Source organism: Acomys minous (genome assembly GCF_964271855.1).
Source record: "Acomys minous genome assembly, chromosome: 3".
Lineage (NCBI taxonomy): Eukaryota > Metazoa > Chordata > Mammalia > Rodentia > Muridae > Acomys > Acomys minous.
Window position 1 is genome coordinate 6,666,373 of NC_140485.1, and position 12,594 is coordinate 6,678,966.

Genomic DNA, 12,594 nt, shown 5'->3' on the forward strand with positions numbered 1-12,594 from the left:
TCGTAGTGTTTTGTTTGTGTGAGTATAAGGGTTTTTAGAGTATGTATGTGTTGTTTTCCAGGGAGGACCCTGTATACAGTTGGCCTGATTCCCAAGACTCTTTTATTCAGTATCTTTATTAGAGATGATAAAAAGCCCATGGTGGCTAAAGTGCCCTTTGCTGACCAGTCTATCCCCAGGTCATCCAAGGGAACTATGAGCCACTGCTACCACCTCTTATCAATGTCAAATTACAAGAGTTTTCAACCATTTTTCCTGCTTCCCATCAAGGAGAGCGTGAATTAGAAACCTTAGAAAACGGATTGGTAGGGTGGGTTTTGTTTTACTTGTTTTTCTTCCTTTAATCCAAGGGCCTAAAAGCATCTGTAGGAAAATGCAAACATTGATTATGCCAAGACCATAGATACTGGTGAGTGATCCTGTGATGTTCAGATCCACAGGTTCACAGGTTACTTGCAGCTAGCTAGCTCACCAGCAAAACAAAACAAAAACAAAAACTGTTAACAAGACTGTTAACAAATTCTCTGGGTCCAGCCTGCCATTACTCAACCCAACAGTGAGTCTCCTGGCCATCCTGAGCCACACAGTCTCTCTTCGTTCCTGTCCTCCAGGAAACAACCATCTGCTATCTCTCTCAGTTCTTCAGAGCAGAATAACCTGTTCTACCTTAAGCTATAGTAAGAGGGCAGAATATCGTTTAAGATGTAATAACATTGACTATATATCAAAAGTATGGGTCTGCATTTTTTCTTGTCCTCATTTTTCAATTGCTTATACTAAGATAGTTTTTCTACTGAGCATCTGTTTAGTCTAATCCTGCCTGAATGTAACATTTGTCATCACAGACTCACGATATTAAAGAGGAAAAATACACAAAAAAGCCTCAAGGTAACAGGAAACAGAGGAGCACACTCTCCATAGATTCAAAACTGCCATTACTGTGTTGTCTGAAAGTACTATAAGTTCTATGTACTATTTCTGCAACTTTCATGTAAAATGGAAATTATTAAAATTAGATGTATCCTTTTGTTCAAAATCTGACACATGTGAACATCTACCTGTATGTTCACAAGCATTTTGTTCCTAATACCCAAACTATCCAAGGGTGTTACAAATTGCTGCATCCAACACAGAATAAAGGTCACAGTAAAATCTGCCTATTTTATTGATGGATCTGCTGAATTTGGGCAACTGTACACAATCATGTTACCGCCACAGTTGGTTTACAACATTCCCTTATCCCACACACTTCAGCCCTACACAACCACTTATGTCTTAACAGTTCTGCTATTCGGGTAAATTTTACTTTCATTTGGAAAAAAATAAGTCTTTGATACAGTTTTAGGAAAAATTTTATTTTATTTTAAGATTTACTTATTATGTATACAGTGCTCTGCCTGAATGTACACCTACAGTCTAGAAGAGGGCATCAGATCACATTACAGATGGTTGTGAGCCATCTTGTGGTTGCTGGGAATTGAACTCATGACCTCTGGAAGAGCAGCTGGTACCCTTAACCACTGAGCCATCTCTCCAGCCTCCTTAGGAACAATTTTTTGCTTATCCCTTCTTAATACGTTTATGAGTAATAAAGTCTCTACCTAAATCTAAAAATGATCTTTTTGTAGGCACACAAGATAAATTCTAAGTTCTAAAGGAGTTTTAAGGAAATGCTAAAACAAGAATATCAAAAATATTTTTCATTGTGTGCTGTATTTGAAAAATAGCCAATTTCTAAAGATGGTTTCATTAGTATCTGTATCATTTGCTACTCCAAAATAACAAAACCCTCCACTATGGAGTTTTACATACTTTCAGATGTGCTCTATACTGAAATAAGTGTTTGATGGTAGGACAAAAGACTAGCAAACAATGCTAAGTACACAGAATACAAATACATGTTTATTGTACAAAATTAAGGCTTTTTTGTTCATAGTTCACCAAAACTAAAACAATACAAAAAAAAAAAAAACTTAGGTGCTTTTCTCTTGCAAACTTCAGTCTCACCTCCAACCAGTTAAAATGACTTGACAGAATGTGATCAAAACAAACACTATAAATAACACCAAGTCCTTCAAAACTGGCATTCCAAGTGTTATTTCTTGGCATAGGTGATCTTCATGGCATGGGATGGTGTTATCTTAAACCCTTGTAGAGCATCTCTGGCCGCTCCAGCCTGCCCATCATTTTCAAATTCCACAAATGCAATGTCATGTCTCCCGGGTACCAAGCGAACTTCCTTGAAACCAGGGAATCTAGAAAAAAAACAAAAGCAAAAAATGCAGGCAAACGTATACATAAATTGAGTCACTTCCTGCTATTGGTCTAGGAAAACTAATCACATCCAACCAAGAATCCCAAATAGGATGGAGGCACTGGACATACAATTTTACCATGAAAGGGCAGCAAGAGTTCATGCTAACTCCACTGCTGTCATTATGTCAAAGGTTAGTTCCCTGTTTTACCCATCTATTAGAGTAACTCTCACAGAGAAATACAACTCCTTATTTGCTAAGCAGGGAGGCCGGCTTCAATCCATGATTAATCTCAGACTAAATCAATGACCCTGCCGGGAACTGCTGCTGTGGGTGACAATGAACTCCGTGTATAGGAGTGCTATCTGTCCTGCTGGAGACTCCGACAAACACAGCTGCTTAGTGAGAAAACAAAAGACTTACTGATTGAACAACATGGATAGCATCATCTCATTCGTCTCTTCTGGTAAGTTATTTAGGAATAGGATATAGTTTGGAGGGTAATCAGGGACCTGTTGGAAACAAAAGGCAAAGTCAGCTTGAGGATAGAAACTGCACTGCGAGATATTTGGTTCTAAGCAGCATGAAAACCTCATCCCCAGAGAGCTACATTGCAGCATTTATGGGCCTGTGAAACCTGAACACACAAAAACAAAACCTGAAAACAATGACACCAGAGATACAGCCAGAAACCTAACGGCAGGGCAAGCCAACATTCAAGTTAGGACACCTCACATCTGGAAGGTTGTGATTCTGTGAAAACAGTATTTATAGATGAAGCGCCCAAAGGAAGCAGCATTGGCATCCTTAGCTGGTCAGACTACTCAGCTAACACTCCAACCCCTGACTCCTGAGCATCACAGTTTACTACCAGAACATGAGGAAGTTTGGAATTCAAACACTGGTCCTATTGAGGACCACAGCCTGCGACATTTACTCTGTTCCAGTGCACACATGCACACAGTGACTGGTATATATTCCATTTACTTATCTAAAGCAGGGAGTAGATAAAGGATTTATATATAAGAAGACACTGTCTGCTTGCTAGTATCATGGACAGAAAAGATAGTGTAAAAAGCAATTTGTGAACAACTCAAGACAGAGAATTAGGTGGACAAAATAACCATTTGTAAACTGACTACAAGTTCTGAAAGAGTTAAAAGAATAGAAAAAAAGATGACAAGAAAATGTAAAGGTCAGGTATCTCAGCACTGGGGAGGCTGAGAAAGGAGGACTGCATCAGGACCGTCTCAGTGCATGTGAGGGGTGCTGGGCAGCTGACACAGCCCCTGCCAACACAGAGCAGGCCCAGAGTTCAATCCCCAGCAACAAAGGAGAAGAAGAAAATCAAAAGCACCTAACTCTAATATTACCCCTTTCTTGGTGATACAGAGATGTGGATCGTGCCAGTCCTGTAATTTAGACTATACTCAAAGCAGGAAACCTAGAAAAGGAGACTGCACTGGGGAAGTGGCAGCAACACTAACTGTAACTCCCGCTGCCAACGTGACAGTGCATCAGCGCCCGGGGTAGAAGCATCCCTCCCAAGGCACTCTCACCACACGTCTGTCAAGTGCTGACTTGTGCCCTGTGCCCACAAAAGCCTTCTCTCAGCCCCACACTCTGCCGGTTTGAGCTTGTCATCAATTCATGGCAAACAAGGAATCAGGGCAGGTTTTGTGTTCTTGTCTTAGGGAAACTTAAATGTTTTGAAGAGTGAGTTTCTTTTATGCCTTGCAAGTGGAATTACTTGCTTTTGCAGACATGCATACTATTTTACGTTGCTGTAATTTTTATGATCTTAAGGCACCCTTTAGAGGAAAGTATTACCTGAGGGTTTGGTGCTGCGTTTCCTTGAGCATTAGCTGAATTTGGTGTTCCCTACAAAAAAGAAATTGAGATTAAGAAATGGTTAAATTTTAGCTCTGGTAAAAAGCAACTGTTATTTATAATATAAACACAACATAAAACAAACTGTAAGACACTTTATTCCATTTTACTTTAAAATCCTACATCCTAACAATTTACTTAGTTTGTCAGTTATTTCTGAAATGTCTATCTCTCAACTCTATAGAATACATCGTAAAACTTAACATTTGAGCTTTTTTTTTTTTTGAGACAGTTTTTACTATGTGGCTCAGCTATCCTGGAACCAGCTTTGTAGACTAGACTACCTGTCTCTCCTCCTGAGAACTAGGATTAAAGGCATTTACCACCATGCTCTGCTTTTATATTTAAACTTTAAATGATGGGGAGACCAAGTATGCTGTGAGGCTGAGCCAAAAGTGCCACTACTCGTGTGATGACAGACTCCATCTAGGCTGTTGAGCTGAGACCTATCTCATAAAATAAATAAATAAACACATAAATTTAAATAAATAAATAACTTAAAAAGTGGGGGAAAGGAACAGTCTTATGTCCTGCTTTTAAAAACAACTCCATATAAGCATTCTACTGAGTCAAATTGATTTAAATCATTTTAAACCCAGAATTAACTACATTTCTTTTTTGATAAATTCACTTTTATTAGAGATTTCAAATGCTGTCTCTTGAATTGTTTAAAGAACCTCTGAGTAGGAAATTCATGATGATGAGATTATGTACAATTTATAGACCAAATTTAAGAAAAATGCCAATAGGTATGTCTTATAGAAAGATGTCTTAAACAGTACCATATTTTTTAGACCATAAGATGCACATTTTCTCCCCAAAAGTAGGGGTGGGGGGGATTAGGGTGCACCTTATGGTCTGATTGCTGTTTTTACTGTTTTTCTTGTTTTACTGCTCTAAAAACTGGGTGTGTCTTATAGTCCAAAAAAGATGGTAGGTGAATCAGAGTAACACTGTTTACTAAAAACCTCCATGTGCAAAGGCTGATATTATAAATTGTTGCATAAATAAACACTAGAATTTTAGAGTTTAGTTATTCTAGCTTCACCTTTAAACATACCCATGTGTAACACACTCCCCAGGGCAATGTCTCATGTAAGTGTGTACACACACACACACACACACACACACACACACACACACACAATCTGTGAACTTTGCTGTCTCACCTGACCAGGCTTTTTGTTTGCAGCTGCTGCAGCCTGTTCCATGGTTTTAGCTTTCTTCTTTTCCTTTTTCTTTTCCTTGTCGGCAAAAGTGCCACGCATTTTAGATATTATATCAGAATCTGTTTTTGCATACTGAATTCTCTGTTTTAATTATAGGAAAACAAATTACTTCACTTTATGGAAGGTTGTTTACAATAATTGTCAGCCTTTTAAATCCCAGTACATGAATACACTGCAAACTAATTTTAAACACATCTCTAAAGAAATCATAGAAATAAATTAGTGGAAATAAGTAGCGGCCTATGATTCACAATAAAGCAAACTACACTCAACTGCCTTTACTAAAGGACAAACGAAGTTGGGCTGGGTGGCTCAGACTTGTAACTTTAGCCACTCAGGAGGCCAAACCAAGACTATCACACATCCGAAGCCTGCCTGGGCTACAGAACAATTTCAAGGCCAATCTGAAAAACTTAGAATGTTTCAAAATAAAAGGTAAAGAGATAGCCAAGGAGAAGAGTGCTCACCTATCACATATGAAGTCCCAAGTTCAGTTCCCAGCATGATCATAAAAACAACAGAAAGCAACTAGGCAGACTTCATTACTGCTTCTTCTGATTTAATAACTACAAAACCTTATCAATGACTCACAAAAGCCCAATATATGTCAATAAGCTGTGAAATATATCATGGTATTTGTTATTTACTGTGACTAAAATACTCGTCTGTAAATGATTTCTCTTTGATTCTATCTTTAAAAAAAATCAATAACTTAAATGTGGCTTGAGAGGAAACAGAAAAGGAGACACCAGCTGCCATGTCTGGCCTTGGTGTGCCTATTCCAGACAAAGCCAGCAAGATGGAAGTCAGCTGAGAACAGCGAGCAGTCAAAAACCCTGGCCTACACTAGGGCTTTATCAAGTAGAGTGCACAATCCAATAGCCAGAGAGCCTCTAAACATGTAGATTTTGACACAGCAGGTCTAGGTAAGACTTTAGATTTTATGCTTTTAGCAAGCACAAAGGAATGGTGGCCAGCTTTGAGGAGTGGGGCTTACACAGTCTAAGTTTGCCATTTTGATAAGTTTATCACTGATGAAATCAACGGCCAAATATTTCTGCCAATGATTTGTACAGTTACCTAGGGTGCAACTCTGCAAGCTGCAATTTCAGTTCAGCCAAAAGCATCACTAGCGCTCAGAGTCAACATTTCTCTGATAACATCAAAACACAAGAAGCCTACAAAGTATTGCTAGCCCAAGGATCTCTTGGTCTGAAGAGGAGAGGGAGCGTTTTGATGAGGTGAATTAGAAGCCAAGGATCTCTTAAAACCCTAAGGGATTCTTCCCCCTCCTTCAGCTAGTAAAGACTACACCAGGGGAAGCAGGATAGCAAGCCCCGCTCAGAAGCCTAGGCTGGGCCTGGCCAGTGTAGACTATTCTACTGAAGCAGACACCAAGCAGCTCTGCTAACCTCGCCATCATGGTCCAATACACGAGACCACTTAGAAGAATTCAGTTCTCTTAGGTCTTCAATTGGCCCTGACCTGAACAGATCTTGTACACCTGCTCTGTCTGCCCTTATGGTGGCACAGCCATCTAAGAAAGCATCTGATCTCAACAGTAGCTCTTACTAGGATATAATGTGCTGCCCAGGACACTTGGCACTACTGACAGACACTGCTACCCGAGATGCTTCCAGCTTTTAGTAGGTAGAGAACAGGGATTCTGCCAGACACCATGGTGAATAGTAAAGACCCCAAAGTGCCATTACAAAGAAACCCTGGTCCAAATACCCATAAAAATAAAAAAAAAAATTATATATATCATCTCTTAAAGACAGCAAAGAACAAGATGTACATTTATTCCAAAAGGCTCATGACAAGAGGCCTTCAGACAGCAGTTCTACTTTACTGAGGTCATTTTGTTCCAAGTTAGAAGTTGAAACAGATTCTGCTCACTTCTGATCTAACTTCAAAGCGCTTAAATATAAGCAAGGCAGCTCAAAGCATCTTATTCATCCTGTCCAGATGCTGGAGACCTGGCAGCTCCTGCCAACCGTCCTTGGGGCAGTCAGAGACAGACTTTCAAATACCTTCAGTGTGAAGCTGGACCAATGGCAAGTCTTCGCTCATTTTCAATATATGAGTTGGCAAGATGAGGCTACTGCCAAACTCAGCAAATATTTCCTCCTTCCTTTATCCCGTTAAGCAGACACATACCCACTTGCCACTTCCATCCAGCCACACTGCCTAGAGAAGCCTAATGCTGCAAGCACATGAGGTCTCGATTATGTAAATTCTTCACAGTAAGCAACACTTCAACTTCTGAAACTCGGGAACAGTGTAGTAGAGCACATCCACATCCATTCACCTGTGCACACACGGCTTTCACTGCTTTTCTTGCTATGTAAGAGAAGAGCTACAACACAGGAACACCGGCTAGTGAGGCCTACAACCCTACTACCTGGTCACATGAGAAAGTATGTTCCCTCCTAGCACATAAGAATCATGACAATCCTAGATGTTATTAGCATCCAAGCACTAAAGTATGTTATGATTTTTATCACTGAAAACTAAGAGGGCAGCACAGACAAGATTCTTAAAGATATCAGAAGTTGAGGTAGGCATAGTGGTAGATGCATGGATTCTGAGCTCCTGGGAGTGGAGGCCAGAGGCTCAGGAGCTCAACGCTACCCCAGGCTACATGGGTCTCAAAGAATCAAGCGGGAGAGGTTGGTGCAGGGGCATAAGGCCCTGGGTGTGAGACTCAGTGCCAGTGGCTACAGGACTACACCCTAAGTTAACAAGATCAGCCTCATGCCCAGTCCTTCTCCATGACAGGCAGGGCTAGGCATGTACTACAGCCTTCGGCCAAATCCAAATCAAGACCTGTTTTTGTACAGCCTATGAATTAACAATTACTTCACACAGTTTTAATAGGTTAAAAACACACAACTGAAACAATAGTATCAGAAACGTTATGTGGTCCAAAAGCCTGAAATATGTATTCGTTTAGTTTCTGCTGATCCCAAGATTAAACCAGAGATTCAACTTGCTTGTATTTTAAGTGATGGTAAAGTGAACTGAGGTATAGAATCTGCTAATGACAGATCCCGAATGAGGACTCAGATCCTCTAGAGCACAGGCCTTGGCTCTCCCATGACTTTCCAATCCCAGCAGAAAGGCAGTGAGAATCCATACTGTAGGTACAGTGTATGTACGCACACTTAAGATGTTTGCTCAACACTTCTCAGTCCTCTATACTAAGACTTACACACAGGGCCTCAGCCCTCTCCACCAGCCCCTGCCACTGGATTCTTTGAGAGGAGACCCACGAAGCCAGGGGTTATCCTTGAACTCCTGACGCGCCTGCCTCCACTCCCAAGAGCTGAGAATCCACGCATGTACCATTCTGCCTACCGTAACTTATAATATCTTTGAGAATCTTGTCTGTGTTGCCATCTTAGTTTTCAGTGATACAAGTTTTAACATATTTAGTTTTGTTCATTTTAACTAGAATAAATAATAGTTAATTCAGCTCTAATTGTGTATTTTTATTCAAAAATGCCTGTAAAGGCCTATGTGGTAGTCCAACCTACCATCTCAGCACTTAGGGGATAGACTCTGGAGAATTAGCACTAGCTACACAACAAGCCTAAGCTACCAGAGACTCTTTCTTAGAACAAAATACCTATATTAATAAAAAAGAAATCTCTAAATAAACAAAACAAGAAAGCAACATCCTAGTATTAAGTCCTTACTTAAAAACTGACTCTGCCACTCAATAATAGTGATTAAAGCAGAAATAATAGGATTAGCTCACCATAGGTTTACCATAAAACGGAAATCCTTGCAATTGTCTCAAAGCATTTGTGGATGAGCCCAGTTCCTTAAATATAACAAAAGCCTGCCCCCTCATTTTCATGGTCTTCAAAGCCACGATATCTACCACGTGTCCAAACTGGGAAAACAGGGCATACAGAGATCTCTTCAATTCTGTACAAATAAGAAGGAAAACATTTTGTGAATGAAGCTATGATTAAGTTCTTCATAAAATAACAATACAATGACCACGTCTACCATTCATTTATTTATAGTGACTTGACAAAAACACACCACACTGTTCCCATTTGCTACCCAATCTAAATAGTTATTGGAAATCATTTATGAGTAAAAACAATTCAAAGCACTTCAATCCTGCATATTCTTATACTAACAATCCTTCACGTTGTGTACAAATAGGATGAGCCATGATGAACACCAAGACAGACAACGAGATGAGACACCGAGACCCATTCTGAAGACACGGATAAATACACGCATTGTAGTTATGAACAGGTAATTTTAAAAGAACATACCTTCTTTTTTAATTTTGTCATTCATATTGTTTATATAAATCGTGTGATTTGGTCTAATATCCATGTTTGGGTAAAACCCTTCAAAGAGCCTAAAAGAAATAACAAATAATCTGTTATTAACAAGGAGAGTTAAATCATACAGGTATGTGACAAAGACAAGAACTTTTAGCTGTTAAATTATTTTTCTATCCTAGATGTCAGAAAATGTCAGCAGAAAGTAGACATTAATTCCTCCCTAGCTCCTGCAGCCATCTTTTTTAGACAAATGGAAATTAGTTCTCAAGATCAAAACCTGGTAGACTACCAATACACAGGTAGATTTGGAAACATATTCAAGGTTATACTTTTTACTCCTCTGCACATTTAAATGATACTGTCTTTTTATCTACACAATGAAGTAACTTTTTAAAGGTATATTTACTAATTCTTTGAGAATGTCAGACCATGTACTTTGATCATATTCACTGGAACTTTCTTTCAGTGAAATGGTTTAAGCATTTTGTAGAAAAAAAAACAGTAAACACATTAGTTTTTAAAAAATCATTGTAATAGAAAAGTAATACAAATTACACATATGCTTTCACAAACCTATTTAAGTGTGTGTGTGTGTGTTCAGGAGTGGCATCATGTACGGTGAGGGCAGAGAACCTTTCAAGGGCAGGTTATCCTACTAGTCCGGGTCTCAAGGAATGAACTCAAAGTGTTCAAAGTTGGCAAAAAAAAAAAAAAAAAAAACCTTTACCAGCTGAGCGAGCCATCTCGACAGCACTCAAACCTATTTCTTGTATGTATGTGTGTGTGTGTGTGTATATATGATTATAATATATAAATATATGTAACATGTTAAATATGCATGTATAACTTGACCTTGGGATTCTCTCTAAAGATCTGGAATGACAGTTCAGAGCTCAGATACCAATAAATTCCAGATTTAGATTCTGTCTATGAGAGCAGCATGTTGGTGGATGCCTTTAATCGTAGCATTAAGGGAAGCAGAGGCAGGCAGATCTCTGTTAAGCTGATTACCCTGGTCTACAAATAGAGTCCAGGATAGCCTAGGAAGGTTACACAAAGAAATCCTGTCTCAGAAAAACAAAAAACAAACAAATCTGACCATGCTTTTATAACCTGCTTCGCTGAGGGGCAAGTTACTTAATGTCTTAAGTCCTCAGCTATAATTTATGGATGGTAACAGCACCTATAAAATGCAGCCCAGAAGATTATGTGAGACAGCTATCAAACGGTCTGCATCAGCAAGCACCTGAAGTTACTATTTATTATCGATGGCTACTTCAATTTGAAGACTACAAGTATCTTAGGGTGACACAACAAACTGCGCGGAACATCACAGGATGACTTAAGGGAGGGCGTGCACTACACAGGTAACAGATGATTGTAACGTTCATCAAACGCTTGCTTCCCTAAACGGGCACACAGAGAAGGGCTGAAGTCTCAGGAAGAGGGGGCCCAGAGCAGAGACTCTGGCAGAAGCTCCTCCGGGCTAAGACAGTGCGAGGGCACCCCAAATCCAAATGACTGCGGGACGGGATGGGGGTCTATGCACAGTGAACTGTAAATATCCCCAAGCGAGAAAATTCTTTATCCCGGGCCAATCCCTACGCGTCAGCTAGAGCCTCTCCACACACCGGCCGATCTGCCCAACACGAGGGGCCCATCCGCCTTAAAAATCCAACTATCCCGCAGAGAACAGGATGGGTCGCCAGGACTCGACCCGCCAGCCCTTCCATCCCCAACGTCCGCCGAGCCGGGACCGCGCAGCCGAGGGCGCCTTCGCCCTACCAGGCTCGGTTCCGACTGAGCGGACCTAGCCAAACCCCGAGACCAGCGAGAGCAAGGAAGACCACGACAGACGCACCTGAAGCCTGCGCCGTCCGCTTGAAGCCAGAGCCGGAAGAGCCGCCCGGCAGCCGGAAGAGGATGGCTACACTCCTCAATCGAACGCAGATAAGTCGAGAAGCCGAGCGCCGAGTCAATCGATATCTTCCTGCTCCAGAAGCCTGCGGCAGAATGCTCTTGCGCATGCGCATTCCCGAAGAGTGCTCAGGGTGGTTACTGTGGAAAGAGAGAACTGGATGAGAAAAAATTAGAATATGGAAGCCAAGCTGTGAAGTCACAGTAGAGAAAGGAAGAGGACTCTCTCTCTTACCGCCACTTTGAAGCGTCCCAATTTTATGATGTGATACAATTCTACAGAAGCCAGTCTTCAGGGACAAGTAGTCAAACCAGCTTTACAACGGCCATTGTTACTCCCTGAAGTCAATCTCAGATTTCTGAGAGTCTGAAAAAGTACTCCAGCACTCTATAGATTACATCTTAATTGCAGCCCAGTCTTTGAGGCAAGAGCAAAGGGAATTAGTGTTTGGGGTTCTCTGACCATGTTTTGGGGATATTCAATCAAATAAATATCATATACCTAAATGCACTTAGAAACCATTAACTCACTGGGCGTGGTGAACTCCTTGAAATCCCAACACTCGGGAGACAGAGGCAGGAGGATCGCTGTGAGTTTGAGGCCAGCCTGGGCTATAAAGTGAGTCTAGGACAGCCAAGGCTACACAGAGAGACCCTGTCTCGAAAAACCAAAAAATAAAAAATAATTAAAAATAAAAAATAAAAAAACCATTAACTCCCTCCCACCGTCGCACTATCTCCTTTCTTTACAAAATGCCTGGGTTTTTCTTCTTTCTTTCTTTCTCTTTCTTTCTTTCTTTCTCCCCCTCTCTCTTTCTCTCTCTCTCTTTCTTTCTTTCTTTCTTTCTAAAATCACTTGAAGTTGCAGCATGGAAATAGGTTTTGAGGGTAGTGGTTTTGTCTCTTCTGTTTACTGAAGTAGTTAGGAGAGTGACTGATACTCAATAAATATGGATTGACTGACTGCATAAAATTGGGTGAAAATTAGGC

At 40.5% G+C, this 12,594-nt stretch overlaps 1 protein-coding gene and 1 long non-coding RNA gene across 2 annotated transcripts in view; one reads left to right on the plus strand and one right to left on the minus strand.

The window, feature by feature from the left end:
* The window catches only part of LOC311593880, a 71,824-nt gene extending 62,169 nt beyond the window's left edge, over positions 1-9,655 (plus strand). The window contains exon 3 of the long non-coding RNA XR_014777854.1: positions 9,557-9,655. This is a non-coding gene — a long non-coding RNA (uncharacterized lncRNA). The remainder of the gene's footprint in view (positions 1-9,556) is intronic.
* On the minus strand, positions 1,881-11,775 carry SNRPB2 (small nuclear ribonucleoprotein polypeptide B2). The gene is made up of 7 exons (XM_084775248.1): positions 11,549-11,775; positions 9,673-9,761; positions 9,138-9,310; positions 5,315-5,455; positions 4,086-4,136; positions 2,679-2,767; positions 1,881-2,255 (listed from the first exon to the last, which is right to left on the minus strand). Exons 2-7 carry the CDS (start codon positions 9,734-9,736, stop codon positions 2,096-2,098), a joined length of 678 nt encoding a protein of 225 aa, XP_084631374.1. The 5' UTR covers positions 9,737-9,761; positions 11,549-11,775; the 3' UTR covers positions 1,881-2,095.
* Positions 11,776-12,594: the final 819 nt, after the last annotated feature.